Consider the following 24,679-nt stretch of genomic DNA (forward strand, 5'->3'; position numbering starts at 1 on the left):
TGGTAAGTCCCAAATTTAATGTCAAGTCGCTGACGTACAAGACAAAGACGAAAAAATAAATAAACCAGGAGGATCTGCAGCAGATGGGAATTATAAATGCCCGTAAATCATTCCAAGTGCCCCTAACGCAGAAGGGTGACATCAAAATGTTATGTCCATACATAAACACTTATCAAAAGTATCTGCAAATCTAAAGTTTATTTTAGAAAAACAAAATGGATAGTATTATTTTACATTTTTATTAAAAATAAATCAGCAAGTGTGTGGTTGATAAAATTACCTAAATGTAAACACAAGGAAAGACCAAAAAGAGAAAGTCACTTGAATTTAATACTTCAGTGTTTTTGTTAAAACAAGGCAAGTTGAAATCCATCAGAGTTTAAGATTTTTGGCAGCAACAGCAGGTAAGGATTTCACCAGTAATGCTGTGAATCTTTGCTGTTCATGTCTGTGTCCTGTGGGTGATGCTGATGTATCACTGTGTAAAACTGACTAAAAGTGTATCTAGACTGCAGCGACTGTCAGAGATGTCTGAGTGACATCCATGGTCGCACAGCCTGACAGAGTAAAAAACATTTTTCTAAATAAATCAGAACTCCCAAAGTCAGACTGATATTGACTCAAATTTTGTTTCATAGTATGAACCTTCTGTGGGACTATGAACCTTTTAAAAGATTGCTTTTGCAGCCTGATCTTTCATGCATGTCTTAGTATGTCTTCGTGCATGTATGCATGTATGTATCTGTAAGCTTATGTCAGGTCTGGGTCTATAGAGCACCACTCATGCATGTAAAGCATGTGCGTGTCATACGTGTGCATACATACTAGAGTGTGTGACCTTTAACCTCTCTGCTCTTCACATCATCTCTCTCTTTGCAGACACAAATCAGCCTGATCAAATGCTTCTCTTGGTCTCAATCCGCCCAATTATCCCTTGTTTATCCTCCTATTATTTCCACCTCCACCTCAGCCCTCTCTCCCTGTCTCTCTCACCCTCTCTCTCTCTCTCTCCTTCCCAATTACCGTTCCATGTAGGGGGCATTGCTTGCTGGGTAATGAGGGATTCTGGGCATACCAATCTTAGCTTAATAGCCTTAAAGGGCCACTCATTAACACAAACACTTACTCTGACTCTCTCTTGCACACACACACACACACACACACACACACACACACACACACACACACACACACACACACACACACACACACACACACACACGTGTCCACACTGATCCATCCCCATACATCATCCCATAGATAGAGATGGAGTGACAGAAGCAGAGAATGAGCGAGGGACTCAATGGAAGCGGTAGGAGAGAGAGAAAGAGAGAAAGGGAGAATGAGAGAGGAGAGGAAGGATATGTGGGGAAGGGGGAGTGGTGTGGGTCTGGTAAATGTCAGTGGTGTGTCTCCTGGGCCTGAGAGATGAGTTAGTGACAGCAGAACAATGGCGGCGGGATCCATTCAGAAACGCAGCTGCTCTGAGTGCATGCCTGGATCTTTCTTCTGCTTAGCTGTCAACCAGCACTTGTAAAGCCACAGCTTTAACTCACACTAACAGAAAATATTGCATGAGTGGTCCATTCAGCAGCTGCACACAGCTGTGCATGTGGACACACAAGGTAAGCTCTGCATGTTATGGAGGATCAGCAGCAACGTGAATGGCTAAGTCAGGGCTGTCAGCCAATAAGAGTTTCTGCAGACTGAAAAGTGGCCACTGGAACATAAGTCTTGCATCCTTCTTCTTTCCCTCTGTCACCTTATAGCATACATCCTATGGATTATGGATGGCCAAAACCGATCATATATCTGATATTACAAGTATTGCTCATGTAGTCCAAACTCAATATAGCATATTCCTCATTTCCTATAGAGGTTTTTGTCCAACTGCGGTTTAAAAAGGGGTGAGATTTTAGGTTTAAGAGCTGTCTTTAATTAGGACAAATACGGGTACTGCAAGTTATTCTTGAGTCTCCCACATACACTAAAGACCCAAAAATCTCAGATGCACACGGTTGTTTATGTTAATATTACCTTTATTTAACCAGGAAGTTGCATTCAAATTTCTTTCAAAGGAAAGACTTGGCCAAGGTAGATGCTGTACAATCTCAAAACATTTAAAAAATGACACACATAAACAACACAAAATGCAGGGAGTACAACATAATATACAATACAAAAAATGCCAATTACATAAAATATGAATGGCCTCACAAGAAAAACATCTACAGGTTTCATTCACTGCATTCCTTATGAAACTTTCACCAACAGATACAGGCATGTTCATTTATTGCTTTCTGGAAATTATTAAATGTCCAAGGTACATAGTAAGTGAACACTGTTTTCCACAGATCTGTCAGAACTTTAGTTATGTCTGAGCAACCATTTAGAGGAGCATAGGTGGTATGCTGCTGGACTTAGAATCAGAGAAAAATATACCAGTGCTGTTTTTTTGCAAATAGTGACGGCCAGCCCATCAAATCACACAGAGTCCAGGGGTGAATGCAGTGATGATTGCATTTATAATAAAACATAGAGGTGTATGGCTCAGTAAAGCTGAGGCAGAAACATCCATATATCAAACAGTGAATCCATGTAACCATCATAGGTAGAAAAGTAGCTTCCACAAGTATTTTTATTTGAAAAAAGGGTAAGGCAAGAATTATTTGATTCACCATCAGATGTCAGATTTGTGGGTGAATTTTTGTGAATACCACAAATTTTGTTTTTAAATAAAGCTCTTGTATTGCATTCCCTACAGAGAGTGCATGTGTGAATATGATAATATCGTCAGCATAAAGATGTATTTTTGCTGAAATTTTATTTGCCCAGATTTTTTTGTTTAAATGAACCCTGTGGGACACCAGTAGTTATCTCAAGAAAATCAGATTTATGGCACTCTGCATATACAGACTGATTTTGATTTACAAGATTTCAGAATTTCTTCACAGCCTTAGGACCAAAACCAGCATTATTAAGTTTTTTAATCAACACTTCATTATCCACAAATAAGGCAACCCAATGTACTGTCCAGGACACCTATGAGATCATTTGTCACAGCTCTAGCAGCAGTAATGGTATGTGCCCTATCCTGAAACCAAAAATCAATTATGATGATACCAGACTACTACCAGATACTCATACTCGTACTGTAAACTGTAAAGCTGCTATGTTGGTCATCTAAACCACTTCAAAGCCACTTTAAATCATGATTGTAAATTGTACATTTTAGAATGTTATTGACCCCTTTACCTCAAAGTGTATATACTCCCCTTACCCCAGTCTTTATATTTATTCTTATTCTTACTCTTACTGTATTTATTGTTGTTCTTTTACACTGAAGGGAACTGGAGCTTCGTCGTCTCATCTCTCTATCTACTGTACTGTATATAGCAGAGATGACAGTAAAGTTTACTTTGACTTTGAGATAAAAACTGTTTTAACTGCAAAATTACCTCAGATTCAAGGATTTTTGTTAATATTGAAAGCTTGGAGATGGGATGGAAGTTGTTCATATATTGCTGAATCCCCACCTGTGATGTGAAGTCCTAAATGAGGAAATGCTTTTTAAAAAATTGTGTGAGAGAGAAAGTAAAGTAACCAGGTACCCTTTCATTGAAGTCTGCCCCATATTTGCCTTTTAACTATATCTCACCTCTGCGGCTATTAGCTTTATAGGAAAAGTAAAATAATAGTGTCATCCTTTTATTCCCTCATGCAGCAGCAGCAGTAAACCTGCAGGAGTTTTTTTGTTTGTTTGTTTGTTTTTTACCTATTTTGGGGTCTGAATTGAATATCATGCTCTCATTCTCCACCCAGCAGGAGCTAGATCACTTATCGACTCGAGTCTGTTTATAACACCAAGCTATTACTTCTGTCTCTAACTTTCCCTCTCACACACACAAACAGTCATAAAGCGGGGCTGTGATCTAGCTGCAGGGATTAATTTAGGAGTTGTCAGAAATCACTTTACTCACAGAGGACAGTAAGCACTATTGGCATGCCTGTTCTGCAGGCTGACTGCACTCCAACCTCCTTCACACCTTCAAAGATGCTAAAAAGATATAAATTGTTACCAGTGGTGTGTTTATTGCACTTACTGGGTAATTGTCTGTAACAGAGTGTAAGAACAAAAGCTTGACTGTCTGGCTTATTTGCATACGTTGTTTGGTTTGTGCTGTTTGTCTGTTGGGTTCTCTGTGTGTACCAGAGGCTGAACGGTTCCATTGTCCTGATGAAATGTTTGCATTAGCGCTAAGGAGGCGCAGATGAGACATCGATCAGTGCTCATTAAACACCTCCAACTGTGGTGACACACACAAACCCGGTGGTGCATATTTATATTCACATACTGAGCCTCTTGCATAGATACAGCTTACAAACAGAAAAAAGTATTTGAGCTCATTCAAGCCTCATACATTGGTCCCTTCTCCTGCGATTGACTCTCAAAGCTTCTATTGACCGTTGACTTAAAATGCTTGTTGTCCGTAGACTTATCCATTAAGCTGTAACACTGCTCTCTCTCCATATAGACATGACGACTGGCTGGGGCCTTAAGCAGTGATTATGGTGTTGGCAGTGGGAGCTGGGGGCTGTACTGTCATTAGTCTGGTTAATCAGAGCCTTGCTCCAGGTTAAGCTCCGCAGCCTCAAGAGACAGGCTGATGAGCTGAGAGCCGTGCCCAGCCTACAGTTCTTGGTTCTGGGCTCCAGCGGCTCCCCTGGCCCCTGCCTGCTCCAGCCAGTAATCTATAACTCTCCCCTGGAGCAATGGATGGAAGCTCAGCCTTCTGGACAACACTGACACACCATGCATGGTAATGAGACACACAGAATGACACACTGTCACACACACACCTGTTCGCACACACCCACACTTACCACTGATGCAGTGTTAAGGATCATCACTGAGTTTCTATGAGTTTGTTCTGCTTGGCCTCTAAGAGCAAGATTACAGACTCAATAACACTCGGGGAAAAAAACAAGCGGGTCCTCGTGAACTTGACTTAACGATTTGATATGACTTCTAAATGCTTTACTACCGATGTCTATGGGGACCAGTAGTAACCAGCTCAGCAGAATGAGTGTATAATGACCACAGGGACTGCTGATTTTCAAACAGCAACTACCCAGACGCACACACACAAATACTCAAATAAATTCCCATGAGGTGAAATGGGTTTCAGCTAAGCTGAGACCCTCCAGGGAGTGGTGTATCTGAACCAGGCTTGCCATTGGCCCGCCTCCTCTATCCCAGCATCCCCTGTGAGCTCATTAGCCCCAATCATAACCACTTCCCTGTGTTACTTTGCACACTCCATCCATCGCCCTCTTGCCACACACAAATTGCGCTTTCCATCAGAAATGGACAGAGAGTGTGAGTTTGTAACAGCAGGAGTACACGTGTGTGTGTATGTGTGTGTGTATGCATGTGTGCGCTAAAAGGACAAGGAAGGTCGGAGAGCCCCGAGAGCCTTCAACATCTCCCAGTGGAGTTTGCATACCCTATGGAGCAGAGAGAAGTAGGCGGGAAAAGAGACAACCAGGTAGAAGGAGGTTAAGAAGTGTGTTTTCAGGTGATAAAGTGGATGACCAGGTTTCACATCAGGGACCCCTTTCTGCTCTTTTTTGCTGTGTGACCCAGATGGGTGGTGAGGGAGACAAAGAGGAAGGAGTGGGAGGCAGGGAGAGATAAAGAAAGAGGGTATTCATTTAAAAAATGAGCATGCAATACAGACACAGGAGGGACCCAAGAGAACCACAGAATGGGATGAGACAACAAAGAGGCCCATCATCAGTTTAGTGAATAGATGTGTCTGTATATCTATCCCTTTTATGTCTCTCTGCTTTCTTTTTCTTTTCTTTTTTTACCATCTCATCTGCTCTTAATCAGCTTCTCATTGTGCTATTAGCCGAACCTGTAGTCTTAATCAGAGGCTTGGCACAGACACCATCACTATCCGCTGCCCTTCTCACACGCGCACAAGCACTAAATAAACAGATTTTAATGTGACACCAATCATGTCATCTACTCAATGAGCCCTCCTCCCTTTCCCTTTTGTGGCCCACACCCCAAACATAACACATGGGAAGCTCAGGTGCCCGATCCATCAGTCAGCCAACACACTCCCACTATAAAAATGTGTGTGTGTGTGTGTGTGTGTGTGTGTGTGTGTGTGTGTCTTTTGATGCTGCAGTATCCCAAAGGGAGGGAGGATGATTTTAACTGGGTAACCCAAATCACCTCCTATCCCAAATCCCTTGTGCATGAATACTGTACACACACACACACACACGTCTGCATACTTTGTCTCTTATGCATGTCAGTGAGTGTGTATTGATAATGGCCATTAGCATATTTATGATCATTGCCAGCCTCTTATTGTTTGCTCACTCCATTAATCTTCATCTGCTGCCTGCCGACTGACAGCTCAATCTCACAGGCCATCGCTGGACAGACATACACACACACTAATGCAGACACACATGCTCAAAATCCACAGTTGTACATAAGGCATACTTGCATCAACAACTGAGTGGTTTGTCTCACACATACATACACACATTATGGCAGCCAGCATGATTGACATTCACCCCTGCGAGTGTAATCACCGGAGGTTATCCTCCCCAGCTGCGCGGGGGTCTGCTCAGCTTCTCGCACGCAGTGCCGAGGCATCATACCTGCACGCTGACAGTTCCTTTTGGGGCATAGGTGAGTGATGGCGTCCTTTGATGAGAGTCCACCAACCCCACCTCTATCAATACACCCCCCACACACTTTAAAAAAATACCCTTTGTCCTTTCCAGCTCTCCATCACTCGTGATCATCAAAGACCTGCGCGAAACTGAGACTGTAAAGAAAAAAAAACACACTCTCCGAGTGAAATTCACAAAAACGCATGCAGGTAAAGAGTTAGTAAACTGTGCTCCGGTAGTGCGTGTGTGCGTCTTTAATGCAGTGACAGTCTGTGCTTGTGTGCATGCAAGCAGCCATCGCTGTATTGCGCACTGAAATGTTAATGTGTTTGTTTAGAGCCGGTATGACTGACTGACTCACAGCTGATTACTGGGTGAATGAGTGCTGGAAGCGAGCCAAGTTCAATGGGAGGTCTGTTCTCCTGTTGCCTCTTCCTTTTTCTTCTCTCCGCTCTCCCCCACTCCCCCTTTCTCCTCCTCCTGCATCACCCTGCTGCTCCAGGAAGAGCAACCTGGGAGCCAGGATGTGTGTGTGTGTGTGTATTTGTGTGTGTTAAGGCATATACTTGACTTGGGTATAAATTTAACATCAAAGATGTTAAAGCAGGAAGTTCATGATATAAGTAAAGCTGTTTGTGCAAGAGCTTCTTGATCGATCGCTGCTCAGGGAGCATTTAGCAGGTTAAAGGAATAGTTCAACAATTATTTTTGAGAGTTTGATGAAACACTTGATCTAAATTTCATATTTTTGCATTGACTATGAATCTGGACTCAAAAGACAACTGGATTTAGTGTAATGCTGTGTTAAGGTAGGGATGCGGTTTTGTTTTGTTTTGTATCCGTCCTGCCAAAGTCATTTTGAGTCTGCGAGGAAGCTCCTGCAACCTTTCTGCCAAAGACGCACACAACAGCCAGTTGCTAAATGAAATCTCCATTAAATCCTTATGAGAACTAGTAAACCTCTTGTTTCTCTAATACTTTAGTAAAAGTCAATGGAAACCAAATTCAGTGGACAGACACCGACTTTCCTTTTAAAATTAAGCTTAGACTTTCCTTTTTGATAAAGCTTAGAGAAAGAACTGGATCAGGTGACTTTGAAGCCATCCTGTAGGTCCAGGCTGCTGGGGGAGCTCCCAAAACACCTTCACCTATTTTACCCCACTCCTGGTGGGCTACAAAGACTGTAAACTGGTGATATCAGGTATCCTGGCTCTGTCTGAAGTGAAAAGATATCTGGTTTTATCAAAGTGGATTCTTTATTCAGTCCCTACACAAACAAAAATAAGAGCAATAATGACTGTGATGGTTCATAGTATGTGGGCAATCTGTGCCTTTTAAGCGATGAGATGTGGGGCAGTGTCACTTCCAGCAAAACTTTAATATACAGACAGTACACGACGACTCTTGAAATCTCAGATTACTATTAAATATTATCATTAACTTACACTGTGTGGTTTTCTTCCTTACTGTGTTATTAGCTTTTTTTTCTAACTAAACTTTTACTCAAAACTTTACATCTGAAACAAGACTCCCAAGATTTTCGTGATAACCCACCCCTGAACTGGGAAATCGTTCATGTTGGACTCGTTTGTCTTTAAGCAATAAGATGTTTCAAACCACAATATACAGGATAGAACAAGTTATAGCGCTTTTTTCCCCCCTGTAGCCATAAAGCTATTTTTATAGAGCCTATCTATAATATTTCACTAGCAGAGATTATATAAGTTTTATTGTGAGCTCCGACAGAAAGAAGAGTTTTATGGAGCGTCAATAAATCATTTCCTTCATTTGTGATATCAGCTTCTAAGACTGTTTGCCAGTGTGTGAGTGTACGAGTTGCACAGTGTTAACATTTACGGTGTGTAAGCTAATATATTTGAGTACTTTATGGAAGTAGTAAAGTATGAAATACATAATTTGTTAACATGTACCATGTAAAACAGCTCTTAAAGATGAGCTGTGAATACAAATGCTGCTTTTCTTTTGTTAAGGCACATTCTATCATTTATGATCTAGGAAGCTTTTTTTTTCTGCTTGCAGTAAAACTCCTGCGCCTGGAGCAAAATGCAAAAATATTTAGAGTTACAAGAAAGGCTGAGCTATATTAAATGTTTGTGTCTACGTGCATCAGAGAAAGCTGAATGAAATATCCTGTTGTGCTTTTGCTTTGATTATGGATTCTCTTTCTGCAGATGCTTGATTTAAAAAAAAAAAAAAAGCCAGACTGAACCCAATAAACCTTTTTTTCATCACGCCACCTCTTTTTTTCCTTTTTTAAAAACTAATATTACATTTTCTAACAAATCTATTGAATGTGTAGCAGTACTCTACAAACATCAATTACAAATTCTTATTACATATTTCAGCGTGGTATTTGTAGTGTTTTCACTGAATGCAGTTTTTCAGTTTTTTCCTGTCTTCACATGCGATTCTGTGACCCTCACATTCTGTGTGAGCTCACCTCTTTCAGCTGCCTTTCTTAACTATTTCTGTTCTATTAATCGGGGCCGCTCAAACTTTTCCTAGGATACAGTTGTAACACATAAAAGCATCTTCTTATCATTTGTGGTCTATTATGCTGATGGTGGTATAGTATGTATTCTAAATGTTTTTAAACTCTCAGAGGTATGCTCATCAGCAACTTTATTAGGTGCACCTGTTCAACTGTTCAAAAATGAAAATATGTAATCACTCGATCACATGGCAGCGACTTGATGTGCTTAAGACGTGCTCGAGAGAGTTCAAACTGAGCATCAGAATAGGGAAGAAAGGTGAAGTTAGTAAGTAATGTGACATGGCTATTGGTGTTAGACCGGCTGGTCTTTGCCATCTCCAGTATAGGATCCCAAGTTGTTGCTGTTTTTTGTTGTTGTTGTTGTTTGGAGAATGCTCTCAAAAAAAAAGATGAGTGGCAGTTCTTTGGGCAAAAAAAGTCTTGCTGATGGCAGAGATCAGAGGAGAAGCAGATAGGAAGACAAACAGCATCCCAAATAATCACTTGTTATAATCAAAGAGCATCTCTGAATGCACAACATGCTGAACCTTGAAGCAGATGGGCTACAGCAGCATAAGACTACAGGCAGGCTCACCAGAAAATTGGAAAAACTGATGAGTTTACATTTCTGCTGTGATTTTGTATGGGTCAGAATTTGGCATAAGTAACATGAAAGCATGGATCCATCCTGGCTTATATCAGCGGTTCAGGCTGCTGGTGGTTGGGCAGATATTTTCACTTAGTACCAACTAAGCCTCATTTAAACAACACAAACTAGCTGAGTATTGCGGCTGACCATGTCCATGCCTTTACGACCACATTTCGTACCAGTCATCTTCTGATGGCTGCTACCAGCAGGATGACACACCATGTCACAAAACTCAAATAATCTCAAACTGGTTCTTGAACGATGAGTTCATTGTGCTCAAATGTCCTCCGTAGTCACCAGGTCTCAATCCCATAGAACATCTTTGGGATGTGGTGGAACGGAAGATTTACATCACAGATGTGCAGCTGATGAATCTGCAGCAACTGTGTGATGCTATCGTGTCAAGATGGACCAAAATCTCTATGTTTTCAACACCTTTTTGAATCCGTGCCATGAACAAATAATGCAGTTCTGAATAAAAAAGGGGTATTATTGGCAGGGTGTATCTAATAAAATTTTTACTGATGTAAAGTTAACGTTGGGGTTAAAAGAAACCAAACATCCCAGTTTTCAGTCTGGGATTTTGATGGACTTCTCTTTTTTGTAATAAATACCATCACATCTCACTTGGACATAACTCTCACTCACAGAGGTTTTAATTATAATTCATTTTACCTCACTATTAGCAGAATACAGCTACTTTTCATACATCTAAGAAAGAAATAAAAAACACCCAAGAGTCCCCACAAAAGAAACTCCCACTGAAATGTTAAATAACATTAAAATGTTTGATTGTAATGTCATGGACGTTTTACCATCATTTATACTTTTCTGGCTAAACTTTAAGCACATGGTAAATTAAAATGTTTTGGCAAAACTGTTTTTATTTAATGGTCTTAATATAGAGTTTATTTTAAAAGTCTTTTTCATATCCTTGCTCACTGATTTCTTTGGAATTTGGTTTGATATTACTTAATTGGATCCTTAACCTACACCACACACATCTGAGCACCATCCAGTAATTGCATTATGTTTATATCTCAGGCCCATGACCTGGTTATTGTGCAGGAGGAAGAGTTCAGATTGATGTATTACTGTAATGCTAACTGTGTTTCTTTCATCATCAGCTTCATTTGGCCTGTGATTAACTCCCAATCAAGAGGCTTGATTAAAAGTGGGAGTAAAAATATTCCATACATATTTTAATACCCCACTAACAAGGAAGCCAGCTCCCAAACTGCCAACAAAATAGATATACACCCATAACACGCACGCACTCGCACATACATCTCCCCTTTTCTCGCCTGAAAACACACACCTAAACATTTCACGGCTATCTCCCCCACACCCCCGATGCCGGCTAGGTGGAATTAGAAAACCAACCCCGCGGTCTCATTAATTAATTAAACACCGTGTGCCACTGGCACCTGGGTACCGGTTATCACTGCCACTCAGACACACCATGATCTCAATAACCACCCCACCACAGGGCAGAGAGAGAGACGGGGAAGTGAAGGGACTGCTGATTCTTCTTTCCCAACTTTGAGGTAAAGACCTTTAAGGAGCGAGGAAACCAGACAGCAACAGAAGGGAGACCGCGGACTCCGTGTTTCTGTGTAGGCGAGAACGTGGAACTCTTAATGGAGCCTGATCAGTGTTTACTGCTGCATGCTTTTGTTTGTGTGTCTTTTCGCTCGCTTACGGACTCCGCAGGACCGTTTTATCATCCACCCTAGCAGGGGCCCTAAATCACTGCAGCAACACGCTCCTCATCATTTGCTCTTAATGCTTCTGGATGTGGAAACAAAGCATGAACACACACATAATTACACACACGCTTTTTTGATTCCTAGCCAATGAATGGTTTACATTCTTCTTCTTCTTTATTTTTTCTTTATAGAAAAACATATTTTGCAAATAAAAACCACAATTGTAATTTAATTGTAAGCAAAGAAATTTTTAGATGTTGTTCATGTTGATCTTAAAACAACAAAATTCTTTAATTTCATAAAGGAAACCTTACAGTGGACACCTTTGAGTAAAATCACGCTACAAACACTCATAAAATGTCTCACAGAAACCCTTTTTTACTGTTACCTAATATCTGTTAGAAGTTCAGAAAGCAAAAGACTGATTACTTCCTGAAAAATGACTCATTAAATATGTTTTTTTTTTATATTGTCCATCTATCCAACTGATTATCAACTTCCAATCAAGCACCAGCAGATCAAACAGTGGACAACAGATCAAATGTCAGGTGTGTAAAGCAGGGATTTCTCAGGCTAAACCATTCCTGAATATTAAATCGGAGTATGTATTTTACCCTATTTGCAAAAGTCAAACGTATCAGGTTCACATACATAAATTGACGCGAGGAGCATCGCTGCAATATTCCACACCTTGCTATCTATTTTAAATTAAATCATGGCCACCAGCACTAATTGGACCTATAGGGACAAATAATTTGAAGTTCTGAAAAATAAGTGGTATCGCTGTTGGTTTTGTTGCCTTTCAGCTTTTGAAATTGACTCAAAATGTCTGAATCAATATGAGATGAGGGATTTGAAAACTCAGTGCAGGCGAACCGCGCGACTTAATCAAACTAAGAGAAACATTTCTGAATATGGAATATGACTGAGATCCCCGGTGTCCTGCACAAAAGTGGAAAAATATAGAAGATACTAAATTAATATGGAACATGTAAGGCTCCCTATTATCATGAACTACTTAGAGTCAAGTCTATCTGGAAAAAATTAAGAGGTTTGACATATTGCACAACCCGTTTACAGAGCCTTATATATGGAAGGTGCCCTTTTGTCCATCAGTTGGCTTCAACTCAGAGCAGCAATGGATGTCATGGGAATGTGCAACTATAATTCTTCCAAACTGACATGGAGACAGGTGAACATTTATAATATATGCAGAAAATGTACAACAGTTTGGGTTTGTTGGTCATGCTTTCCAGTGCGACTGGATGTATAAAACCTAGTTATTAGCTAAGTTTTTGTTTGTTTTTCAGCCAAATTTCATGGTTTTATTGAATTTCTGTGCACCAGCTCTGCTCTTTGTTTCTGCAGATCGATCAGAGTGTGTCCACAACAGAGGTGGGACACTTGATTGAGTTTGCAAACCCATGGTTGGGTTGGCTCTTTGGAGTGTTTATATGGGAGAAGGCCAAGTTTTCCATTTTGGGTGTGGAAGTAAGAAATGTTTTCCCTGCTACACACTGCAGTTGAGCTGGCTGTTGTATTAGCTCAAAATGCAGTACGTTTATTTAAACTCCTTTTTTTTCTCCCCTTCAAGATGAAAATGTGACGCAGAAAGCATGCCGCAGCTTCCTCCAGATGATGATTCCAAAGTTGAGCAACGACAGCATTGTGAAGAAGACCAGAATTTGCACGCATTACTGAGATCAAAGTGCCTCAAGAAACCCAAATCAGGGTTGTCAACAACTACAAACACCGAGACAATAAGCTGTCACTGTCAGAGTTTCCTGCACCAGGAGTTGAAATATGACCTGGTGAATTTCAACAGTGAGCATTTTGCCACTTTTGTTCAATACAGCTACGCTGTGTTCAACTAGGTGGGTGAGAAGATACAGTAGAGTAGCATTAAATCAGTTGGTTTGGGTTGTTGATAAGCAGTGATTAGTTGACTTATTTTATACTCAAAGATGAAGTAATGAAGTGGCTCCATGATGTAGTGGTTCACACAATCATCTAACAAGTGAGGGATCGCCCATTACTGACCTGTTGCACCCATCGGCGTGTGTGGCAACATAGTGCGATTTTCATTCGTGCACAAAGATTTGGGGTAAAATAATGCACTGTTTATTTGCAGTTTATGCACCAGAATCTGTGCGATAAACGACATTTTTCTGACATATTTTGGAGAGATTTTTGCAGTGAAGTTCAGATGACAAGCATCAGAAATATTGAAAAGTCTTCATAGCGTCATTGTTTAGCTGTTTTTTGCTGAGTTGGGACTCTCGGTGTCTGGCTGATTTTTCGCCATGTTCTTGGTTTCTGAATCACTATCTGGTTTTAAAACACCAAGATGGTGAAAAGTCTCAGCTTGAGGTTTCAGACCAGATGTTCATTAATCAAAGGGTGATGTCCATTTCTAAAGTTCAGAAGTATTTTCTAGAAAATTGATATTTTGCCATTTTTGGATAAGAGAATACATTTCATATGTGGTAATGTTACCTTGTGTTCTAAAATATAGTGGACTGCATTTTATTTTCGAGGAATATTAATGGTCAAATGATCTGGAAAATAACCTTTAGTTGTACACCTGATTGACTGATCAAATGATCTAGTCTTTTCAGATCTCATTTAAGAAGAAGAATCAAGCCCACCAGGATACAACTCAGATTCTGGAAATGATAATGCAGCAACGGGTGCATTATCATTTCTTTTCCTAATGAGCAAAATGAAACTCCTCTGCTGCTACTTTGTCTGAGAATGCTTTATTTAATAACTTGAGGCACAATCAGATTTATCCATGGCTTTAAGAATGCTTCTGTGCCTCCATGCTCACCCACAAAATCCTTAGTGAACTCTATTAAAGGCCAAAAACTTACCAACAAAGCAAGCTCCATAAGACTCAGCAAACTATGTGTCCTCTTGTTTATTAAGACTTCAGGAATGTCAATAAGAGCATTTCTATACAGTAGGAAGGCTGTAGAGGGCAGCGCACAGACACAATGACCTCCCGCTATTCTCCTCGTTGATAATGACCCAGACACAGGCACAGGCACACTGCCCATCAGCCAGACCTCTAATAAAGCCAAACACTCTCTATCATCTACTAATAACCTCCATGCAGCAGTAAGAGTCATGGACAGGCCGGCGTCTTCTGAATACACGCCGGGGAACAAAGCTCCGAGCTGAAGTAGTGGAACGCATCCTGCTTATCGATCGGCGACTGTGCGCTGCCTGATGGCACACGGTGATAACGACATTCTTGTTCTTCATCCCCAAAACACACAAAGACAAAGAGTGCTGTAGAAAAGAAAACAACAGACAGACACACACACTCAGACACAGTGCAAAACATTTCACTCTAACAATCAATCCTTTGGGTAGACTCATTTGGAGGCTCTTGGTTGCCACGCTGCTTCACATCCTCAACTTCACACACAAGAACACACTTGCAAGGTTGGTATTTTTGTAAAGATAGGATTGGAAAACTCGTTAGTCTTTTCTTAATTGGTATAGAAATTCCGTCCTTTTTTCCCCCTCACAGCAACCTCTCCAGGGGAATGCTGATTAATAGTCCTCCAAGTCCTCATGATACTTCCCTCACCTCCTTGCACATATACACATACATCCTCGCTCCTACTCTCTGTAGTGCCGAGCCATCCATACTCAGCTTCACTGTTCAGCAGACGATCATTTCTTCACAAGTTTTCTCCTGTCTCTCATCACTGGCTCAGCCTGACAATGTATCCATACAGCTGGTCTGAGAAGGCTTGAAGAGAAAACTTATCTTCTACCCTCCTCCTCCCAGCTTGTCCCATGTCCCTGCGGAGGTGTGGCTCCCTGACGAGCCTCTCCATGGCCTTAGAGAAGGCCTCGGCCGTGGGCTCGCACAGGAAGCCCGTCTCCCCGTCTGCCACGCTCTCCAGGGGGCCCCCAGAGTTCACAGCGATAACGGGGCAGCAACAGTACATGGCCTCCACAGGAACTATCCCAAAATGCTCTCTGCTAGGGGTGTAGAGGACGGCGGTGCTGCCCTGCAGCAGTGCCACCTTCAGCGAATCTGAGGGGGAGCGGAGGAAAGTAACACAGTCCTCCAAGTGGAGCTGCGCTGCTAGCTCTTTCAGTTCAGTGTAGTGCTGAACATTCTCAGTGACGCGATCATCGTAGCCTCCTGCCACCACCAGGTGAATGCCTGGTCTCTGGCCAGGAGGAAGGCTGCTCCTCAGGGTTGCCAAAGCCGCCAGAGCCAGGCCTAAATTCTTCTTCCTTTCGTATCGGTTCAGAGAGAGAAACAGACAGGTAGTTCCCTCGGGGAGCAGTCCTTCCAGGCTCTGTGCTTCAGTGGTTGCCTCGTCAAAGGTACGCGTGTTGAGGGAGGGATAGAGGACATCTGTCTGGACTCCGCTCAGACTGCAGAAAGTCTCCCTGAAGATGCCTGCGGTGAACTGGCTGTTTACCAGAATCTAAAAGAAAGCGTAAAGAGATTTGTTCACAAAGATCTCACATAAATCAGAGGTATTTTAATTCCCTATAACATGAACAGCAGCATAAGGCCTTTGATCACCAAAAAGTCTAAAGTACAATCAACATGTCATCATATTTCTCTCAGGGGCCTGAGCTCTGACACCAGCTTACATGTGGAGATCAAATCCTTTCGCACCGGTGAATAGCTAAAGAGCTAAAGCAGTTGCGAGGAGAGAGAATTTACTTCTCTCAAACGTCTTTAGGCTGAAAAGCTAGGTGTGCTCTCACACTAGGTAATCTGTTCTGTACCCGATTAAATTGTATCTACAAAGTCCAGTTTCCTGGCCCATGAAAAGATAGGCTCATTGTAGTTGGACTACACAGTAAGTATTTAGTATAATTGCTTATTACACACAGGCACAGAGCGTCTTCAGGAACAGCTGATTGTGAAAGTCGGCAGAGTTACAGTGGGGCAAAAAAGTATTTAGTCAGCCACCGATTGTGCAAGTTCCCCCACTTAAAATGATGACAGAGGTCAGTAATTTGCACCAGAGGTACACTTCAACTGTGAGAGACAGAATGTGAAAAAAAAATCCATGAATCCACATGGTAGGATTTGTAAAGAATTTATTCGTAAATCAGGGTGGAAAATAAGTATTTGGTCACCTCAAACATGGAAAATCTCTGGCTCTCACAGACCTGTAACGTCTTCTGTAAGAAGCTTTTCTGTCCCCCACTCGTTACCTGTATGAATGGCACCTGTTTGAACTGATCATCTGTATAAAAGACACCTGTCCACAGCCTCAAACAGTCAGACTCCAAACTCCGCCATGGCCAAGACCAAAGAGCTCTCGAAGGACACCAGGAAAAGTATTGTAGACCTGCACCAGACTGGGAAGAGTGAATCTACAATAGGCAAGCAGCTTGGTGTGAAAAAATCAACTGTGGGAGCAATCATCAGAAAATGGAAGACATACAAGACCACTGATAATCTCCCACGATCTGGGGCTCCACGCAAGATCTCATCCCGTGGGGTCAAAATGATCATGAGAACGGTGAGCAAAGATCCCAGAACCACACGGGGGGACCTGGTGAATGACCTGCAGAGAGCTGGGACCAAAGTAACAAAGGTCACCATCAGTAACACACTACAACGGCAGGGAATCAAATCCTGCAGTGCCAGACGTGTCCCGCTGCTGAAGCCAGTGCATGTCCAGGCCCGTCTGAAGTTTGCCAGAGAGCACATGGATGATACAGCAGAGGATTGGGAGAATGTCATGTGGTCAGATGAAACCAAAGTAGAACTTTTTGGTATAAACTCAACTCGTCGTGTTTGGAGGAAGAAGAATACTGAGTTGCATCCCAAGAACACCATACCTACTGTGAAGCATGGGGGTGGAAACATCATGCTATGGGGCTGTTTTTCTGCCAAGGGGACAGGACGACTGATCCGCGTTAAGGACAGAATGAATGGGGCCATGTATCGTGAGATTTTGAGCCAAAACCTCCTTCCATCAGTGAGAACTTTGAAGATGAAACGAGGCTGGGTCTTCCAACATGACAATGATCCAAAACACACCGCCCGGGCAACAAAGGAGTGGCTCCGTAAGAAGCATTTGAAAGTCCTGGAGTGGCCTAGCCAGTCTCCAGACCTCAACCCCATAGAAAATCTGTGGCGGGAGTTGAAAGTCCGTGTTGCTCGGCGACAGCCCCAAAACATCACTGCTCTCGAGAAGATCTGCATGGAGGAATGGGCCAAAATACCAGCTACTGTGTGTGCAAACCTGGTAAAGACCTATAGTAAACGTTTGACCTCTGTTATTGCCAACAAAGGTTATGTTACAAAGTATTGAGTTGTATTTTTGTTATTGACCAAATACTTATTTTCCACCCTGATTTACGAATAAATTCTTTACAAATCCTACCATGTGAATTCATGGATTTTTTTTTCACATTCTGTCTCTCACAGTTGACGTGTACCTCTGGTGCAAATTACTGACCTCTGTCATCATTTTAGGTGGGGGAACTTGCACAATCGGTGGCTGACTAAATACTTTTTTGCCCCACTGTAGTTATTGGAAAAAAAAAAACCCAATAAGGCAAGTGAGAGGATAGTGTCTCTGGACTTCCAAAAATCACCCCAAACAACCCACGAAAGCCATAAAATCATTCACTTAGTGCTCTGCAGGAATGCTTTTCAAGGTTGTACATCTACATGACAAAGTGTGAGAGAGAGAATCAAATTCAAAATGAAAGATTAATTTTCCACGGTGATTTAGCAAAACTCTTTTGACATAAAATGGTCAATCCCTTTATTCCATTAGTCTACAAATTAATTTTATTATTTTAATAATTTGTAATCAGATATGCACCGGATCAGCCTTTGGTAGGCCCACAGACTCTGATTGAAAAGTGTGCTGGGGTTTTTTGAACTTCTTTCATTGGTTCACTGATTGGTTAACATTCCTTACTATTTTTATTATACAAATGAAATAAAACAGTCAGTCCTGTAATCTGACCATATTGCTGTGTGTGATGTTACGCACCATATCAGCCATGCCTGTGGTTCGTTCCTCCAGCCAGTCGATGGGAGTACGGTAAAGCTTCTTCAGGGCCGACTTCCTCTGAGTCAGCAGCTGGTCTGGGAAGTGACAGTAGAACAGAACCTTCTTCCTGCGGCGACCCAGTCGTAACACTGGGATACACACCGACACCTGGGGTCAAAGGGAACAACGATAAGATCAAAATACAGAAAATGTGACATGTGCCCATTTAACAGAAGTGCAAGTCATAAAACGGCTGATTGTTTTTAAATGGTATTGTAGTGTTTAAAACACTGCACAAGGATCAATCAATATAAAATTCACCAAATCTGGAAAACAAATCCCACTGGACCCACTTGGAACCAGCAGGTTTTTAATTCCAACTGTAGCTTATTTAATGAAGCCATGTGTTTTATCAAGACAGAGCTTAAATATATTCTGCCAGCCCTCAAAGTTTCCACCCCATTTTAACAGTAAAATGTGCGGATTCATAAATATCCTAAAGCTAATGTACCAAATGTTTAAAAATAAATAAATAAATCTGCTCCTTCGTCTTGAGATGCTCAACTGGGAAGCACCCACTCACTGTTTTTCATTGAAAAAACAGCTAAGTGACAGAGAAGTTACAGTAAGTTATGAGACACAGTTTTCTCAGAAGAACTGAAAAAATATATGACAGTCATTCATGCTGCCTTTGCCTCCAAACGGGGTTTTAAAAAGCCTTTTTATATCCTCTCTCTTAAAAGGTTTCTGGCACTTATTGTGCAATACAATTCACCTGATCACAGAAGATGACATCATATTCCACACCGCTAAGGAAGACCAGGTAGAGGGCCACATAGATCATCCTCAGGTAGGCGCACAGGGCATGCAGGTAGCCAAACACACTGGTGGGTAGCCAGTCACCCACACACACCTATTAGAACAATAATAACAGGAGCAGTGACAAAATGTTTGTGTTTACCAGTGATATAATTTTCTTTAGTAGCATAGTGCACTCTAACACACCACAGGAAGTTCCTCATCGAGGGTCTCAGAGAAGCAATGTGTTGGGTCATAATGGGCCGTCCAGATCTGAACGCTACATCCCTGAGACTTCAGAGCAACGGCAGCATCAACCACCAGCCGCTCCGCTCCCCCAATACCAAGGTCAGGATGGAGGAAAACTACCCGTGCCATCCTATAGACAAGAAGGAATACAGTTAAAACTGAGATGAATAAGGGCAAATAGCTAATTTTCCCAAATCAGAAGTACAAAGTTTAGATGAGCAGCTTTAAGGTTAAAAAGAAGTCAGTGTTAACCTCGGGCACAGATTAAAGACAGATTAAAGAAAAAATACATTTTCTGTGGCATTCAAACAATCCAAAACTTGATGCTGATGAAAACAACAAACAGTTTTCTCCAGCAAAAGGTACCCGGGATTCATGCATCTAATCTTTGAAAGATTTCAGGCCTGCATTGTTACCAACTTGAAGAATCTGTCCTTGTGGTTTGTACCATCACTTAATTTATAACTTTTATCCCTGAAGGTACTTCAGAACGGTTGACAGCAAGGAAATACACCCACAGCTGCTGGCAACCACCCTGTCTGACTGTCACAGCCTCCGTCACCTATTTGAGGACAAACAGCTAGTTCACAATATAGCAGAGAGAAAAAGTCGAGCTAATAACAGGTTATTCCTGATTCAGATACCTTTTTTTTTTTTTGCTTTAGATGACAGTTAGTACGATTATAAGCCGTTTTAGACGTTTGTTCAGTTATTATTATAATGTGTTATCCGTCAACCGCGGAATTAGTAACGAAACACAACCACATCTTTAGGTAAAATAATTTAGGCTCGGGTCTCCGCACTAACCTGTCCAAATGTACCAACCTGTGATTATGCCCGTTCAGCTGTCTGTAATACCGATCAACAGTCCGACAAAGTTACCGTTTAGACGCCATCTTGGCTCAAATCAAACGTTACGACTAGACTCACCCCGCTTCGTGCTTGAGCCACAATGGCTAGCGTTTCCTCCGACGTGACAGACACGTCTCTTTCAGAACCGAGGGTAATCAATTATTTGCCTTTGATTTAATGTACATATTTATAAACGAATTCAAAACATTAGAAATAAATATTTTTATAATTATTATTTAATAACTCAAAAATGCATAAACACTTGAAATGATGTTCTGTTGAGTGTGTTTTTTGTACTAAATGCGGTCAGTTACTCAGGCTTCTATCTGGTCGCCTACTTTGGTCTTGTGTTTTGCAGTCGTGTCCTTTTTAGACAAGCGTCAGCTTTGTGGGCTCTCTTCTCAAGTTTTTCACACACTGACTGTGTGCCGCTCCTCCGACGTGGACATCAGCTTGAAGAGCTCCAAAGCGTTTTAGCTCGCATCTGGACAAATAAAACAAAATGGTAAGCTCCTCAGATCTGACTGGAACGGCTATTACTGGTCACGCTAGCCTTGTCCACCGCATTCATTCAGCACTCAGCTGTTAGCTAGTATGCTAACGTTAGCTCATCAATTGTAGACGTGGCTCTTTTAACTACGAATTAAAGGATCTCAAGACAAAGTTTCAGGCTATTGTAGTACTTAATTAAGTAAATGTTAAATATATGTGACTGCTTTAGAAGGAGATTTGGTACTTGATGCTTGATAGTAACCGTATAAGTACCCATTCAGAGTCTTTGTAATCTGATATAGACGTAATATACACTTTAAAGCCAAATATAAGTTATTTATACACGAAGCATTTATTGAATCTCATGACAGAGTGCTGTAGGTTAGTTTTAGGTGTGAAAATGTAACAGATATGAAGGTTTGTGATTGAATGCGCTGTAACGTTGTCGTATATTTTAAACGTGCTGGTTATTTTCTAGCCTGGACCAGCAGCAAGTGCCACCAATGTTGGAGCCTCTAGCAGATCCCCCAGCAAGACAGTGGCTCCCCGTGCAGCAGGCTCCACAGTCAGACAGAGGTATGCATACACACACACTTTATGTCATCAGCATTTTAAGCTGATGACAAAAGGGCACAGAGGGTGTCCTGAGGAATTGATAGATAATGCAGCCTTCATTGTCTCTATACCCAGTTTAACACCAGATTTTCTTTCTTCCACCATCCAGTGAGAGAATATCTTTTGTAAGAAAGATAACTGTGCTGCACAAACACCTTACAAAGCTTGCAATTACCCCCCCCCCCCCCCCCCACACACACACACACACACACACACACTCACTCACTCAGTAGTGACCCATCTATTAATGTCGTCATCCTGTGAATAGGTGTTGATAATTTGTGCGCGTGTCTGTGTGCACGTGTGTGTCCACGTGTGTGTACGTGCGTGCTCCTTCCCATAGATTAGAGCAGATAGATGTTATGCTGTTGGCTTAATCAGTGTGTAATCAGAGACTCACTGCTTCCTCTCAGTCTCATTATTACCCATTACTACCACCATCTTCATTACCTCATTAACCTCTGTTTAATCTCATCCAAAGAATGACGGAGCAATGACTCAGAGTGCTCTTTCATCAACAGCTGCTGTAGCTGAAATTAAATTCATAATAAGCCGTAGTGTATAATAGATCGCACTGTTGTTTTTGATTTTTTTTTTCCCCCCTCTTCTGGTGATTTATATATGGCAGCCTAAAAGAAGGTTTTGATTTGGTTTATACAGTTGAATAAAGTTAAAGTCTGATGAACTTTGCCAACAGTATGATTGACAGAAATTGTGTTGTGCTTGTTTTTTAAAATCTAGTTTCTTTTCCATTCTGGAAAAGTGTTGTAATGTGATGACATTTTTTAATTTTTTTAAGAAATAGCTGATTATTGGTAGAATAAAAAATCGTTTTGCATCTGTGTTGCACAGGAAAGCTACCAGCAGTGGTACACGCAGCGGTGGCAGGACCACGGGATCTGCTGGCACAGGCGGCATGTGGCGCTTCTACACTGAAGACTCACCGGGACTCAAAGTGTAAGTATAGTTTATAAAAGTTTTATAGCCACAAACCAATCCAGCGTTTGACATTTTGACTTTCATACACTCGCAACTCCAAAACTAATCCTCAGGATTTCCGACACTCGCCATGTTTAATGGTGGGAAATTGGCCAGACGTGACTCAGCAGTAAAGCAGTTGATGTATTCAGCCTAATAAGAGTGTGAGTGTATATACACACGTAATTATGTGAGTAAAGTACACATTTAGAAAACTCTCAAACTTATATTCTGCTCCATCCTCAATGCCCAACCCCCTCCAACAGCAGAGGAGGCATCCTGCCTCCTGGCCATAGCCAGTCATTGGTTGATCAATGGTGCTGTGGTGGTTATTAAGTGCGTCTCTCCAGCAGTCGAAGGAGGGCACGCTCGCCGTATACAGTGCTGTATATCGAGTGCATGTTTGTTCCTGTGTTAGACGCCGGCCTCAAAGCTTCATTAAAGGATCCACTCTGAAAGGTCAACTCAATTACAGCCTTCTGACAGAGGGGGGAGGAAAGGGAGGGCCGATGAGGAGAGGGAGGGCTGATGAGGAGAGGGTTGGCATGGCAATGCTTCTACTTAGCCATGCGCTCCTCCACCCCCACCCCCCACTCAGAGCCTCCTTCAGAGATGAGAGCCCCTTCCTTGTTTCTAAAACTCATCAATAAAATCAGCCTCTCCGCTAAGACTCGCACTCTGGTTAGGGTTACAGCAAAGTGTGTGTGTGTGTGTGTGTGTGTGTGTGTGTGTGTGTGTGTGTGTGTGTGTGTGTGTGTGAGAATCTGGTTATTAATCATCGTCTCATTGTTGTGTGACAGCGGTCCGGTGCCCGTGCTGGTGATGAGCCTGCTTTTCATCGCGTCAGTCTTCATGCTTCACATCTGGGGGAAGTACACCCGCTCTTAAGCAACCCTGGCCGAATGACCTTTGACCCTGCGCCTCAGTTTCTTAACTCTTTGGACCTGGACCAAACAACAAATGAACCACCATACCCTCCCCACCTCCTTTTCTCTGCTGTCACTACAAACACACAAATTGGATTTTTCTGTACACGATCTTCATCTGCGTCTGACTCTGGTGACCACCTTGTTGCTCCTTCCCATCACTGTGTGCATGTGTCACACATGATGGGGTGAATGGAGAGAAGCGGTGTCGCTGTCCCTTTCAAGCAGCAGGAGTAGCCTGTGTTCACTCCAATGCTGTATGAATTAAGTGCAGTGCCCAAGGACATCGTTGTTTTCAGGCCCCCCACCAACATTTCTCCCCGTAGCCTGAATTACAATTTTATTTTTTTTTTGTTAACAGCATTTGTACAAAATGTGATTGTATTATTGTACAATTAAAAAAAAAGAAGAAAAAAGTAAAAATTAATGTGTGTGTTTTTTAAATTTAACCTTACTTTGTTTGACTAAAAAAAAAAAAATCTTTTGTTTTTCAAGTCATTTGAAGTTGAACGAGGCTTTTTGTACACTGAATGAGGGGACAAATATTCTCTGCCACGTTGTTAGTGACAAGTGAAGTTTTCTCACTTTTAACCTTCTGTATCCATTACCAGACTACTGAAAGCCGTGCGTTTTCACAAAAGGCATTTACTAGTGTTTGTTTCGACTAAAATTAAAGCCTTGATGGTGCTTTTAGATGGATAAAAACAAGGATATTAAAACAGAAATTGAAATGTTAAGTGTTAAGTTTCACTGTGATTGGCAGTCCACTAAACGCTTAAACAAATTCCAGCTACTTGTAATTTATCCGACTGAGGCTTTGGCTGTAATTCAATAATCCTATTTCATGTTCTTTTTGCTAAAAATTACATTTAAGCTCATCCTTTACTCAGTTTTAATTGCGTATGCTTGCTGTACATTTAGCAACTGCTTAAAAATTAAGTTTGAGTCGATGAAAGTTGGCTTTTTAAGTTTGGGTCTTACACCCGACTGCCAAAAGGTTGTTTTTGGTTTTATTTGTACTGGCGGCATTAAATGTGTCATTCTGCAGACTATAAAATCTATAAATACAGGCAGTCACTGTGTAAACAGTGGCAGAAATGCCACAAGGCAAACCTTTGAAATCATTTCAGAAATTAAATATGCTTGCATTCCTTCCTTCTGCCTGAATGTCTCTTTACATTTCGGGGCAATTGTCTTTGTGAATAAAGCTCATA

General features: G+C 41.6%; 2 protein-coding genes across 5 annotated transcripts; one reads left to right on the plus strand and one right to left on the minus strand.

Annotated features, from left to right (window-relative positions):
• Positions 1-15,267: 15,267 nt before the first annotated feature.
• Positions 15,268-20,850, minus strand: alg2 (ALG2 alpha-1,3/1,6-mannosyltransferase). Of its 4 annotated transcripts, none has more exons than XM_085473729.1 (5): positions 20,793-20,850; positions 19,561-19,732; positions 19,331-19,468; positions 18,556-18,723; positions 15,268-16,008 (listed from the first exon to the last, which is right to left on the minus strand). In XM_085473729.1, exons 2-5 carry the CDS (start codon positions 19,729-19,731, stop codon positions 15,268-15,270), a joined length of 1,218 nt encoding a protein of 405 aa, XP_085329855.1. In that variant the 5' UTR covers position 19,732; positions 20,793-20,850. The 4 variants fall into 4 exon arrangements, with proteins under 4 accessions (XP_085329855.1, XP_085329854.1, XP_085329853.1 ...); XM_085473728.1 differs by lacking the exon at positions 20,793-20,850 and adding an exon at positions 20,533-20,597; XM_085473727.1 differs by lacking the exon at positions 20,793-20,850 and adding an exon at positions 20,428-20,507.
• A 42-nt stretch (positions 20,851-20,892) lies between these two features.
• On the plus strand, positions 20,893-24,620 carry sec61b (SEC61 translocon subunit beta). Its single transcript, XM_085473731.1, has 4 exons — positions 20,893-20,959; positions 21,425-21,522; positions 22,414-22,518; positions 23,340-24,620. The coding sequence occupies exons 1-4, from the start codon at positions 20,957-20,959 to the stop codon at positions 23,425-23,427; spliced, it is 294 nt and encodes a 97-aa protein (XP_085329857.1). The 5' UTR covers positions 20,893-20,956; the 3' UTR covers positions 23,428-24,620.
• Positions 24,621-24,679: the final 59 nt, after the last annotated feature.

This window comes from Copadichromis virginalis, linkage group LG11, assembly GCF_057382275.1.
Source record: "Copadichromis virginalis isolate Kocher_CV1m ecotype Utaka linkage group LG11, C_Virginalis_male_GT1.1, whole genome shotgun sequence".
Taxonomy (NCBI): domain Eukaryota; kingdom Metazoa; phylum Chordata; class Actinopteri; order Cichliformes; family Cichlidae; genus Copadichromis; species Copadichromis virginalis.

Coding starts and splice junctions, on each gene's coding strand:
- alg2 (XM_085473729.1), bottom strand. CDS start 19,731: ATGGCACGGGTAGTTTTCCTCCATCCTGACCTTGGTATTGGGGGAGCG. Junction 18,724..19,330: donor ATGTCATCTTCTGTGATCAG/GTGAATTGTATT, acceptor CTTTGACCCCAG/GTGTCGGTGTGTATCCCAGT. Junction 16,009..18,555: donor CCACAGGCATGGCTGATATG/GTGCGTAACATC, acceptor GCTTTCTTTTAG/ATTCTGGTAAACAGCCAGTT.
- sec61b (XM_085473731.1), top strand. Junction 21,523..22,413: donor GGCTCCACAGTCAGACAGAG/GTATGCATACAC, acceptor TGTGTTGCACAG/GAAAGCTACCAGCAGTGGTA. Junction 22,519..23,339: donor GACTCACCGGGACTCAAAGT/GTAAGTATAGTT, acceptor GTTGTGTGACAG/CGGTCCGGTGCCCGTGCTGG.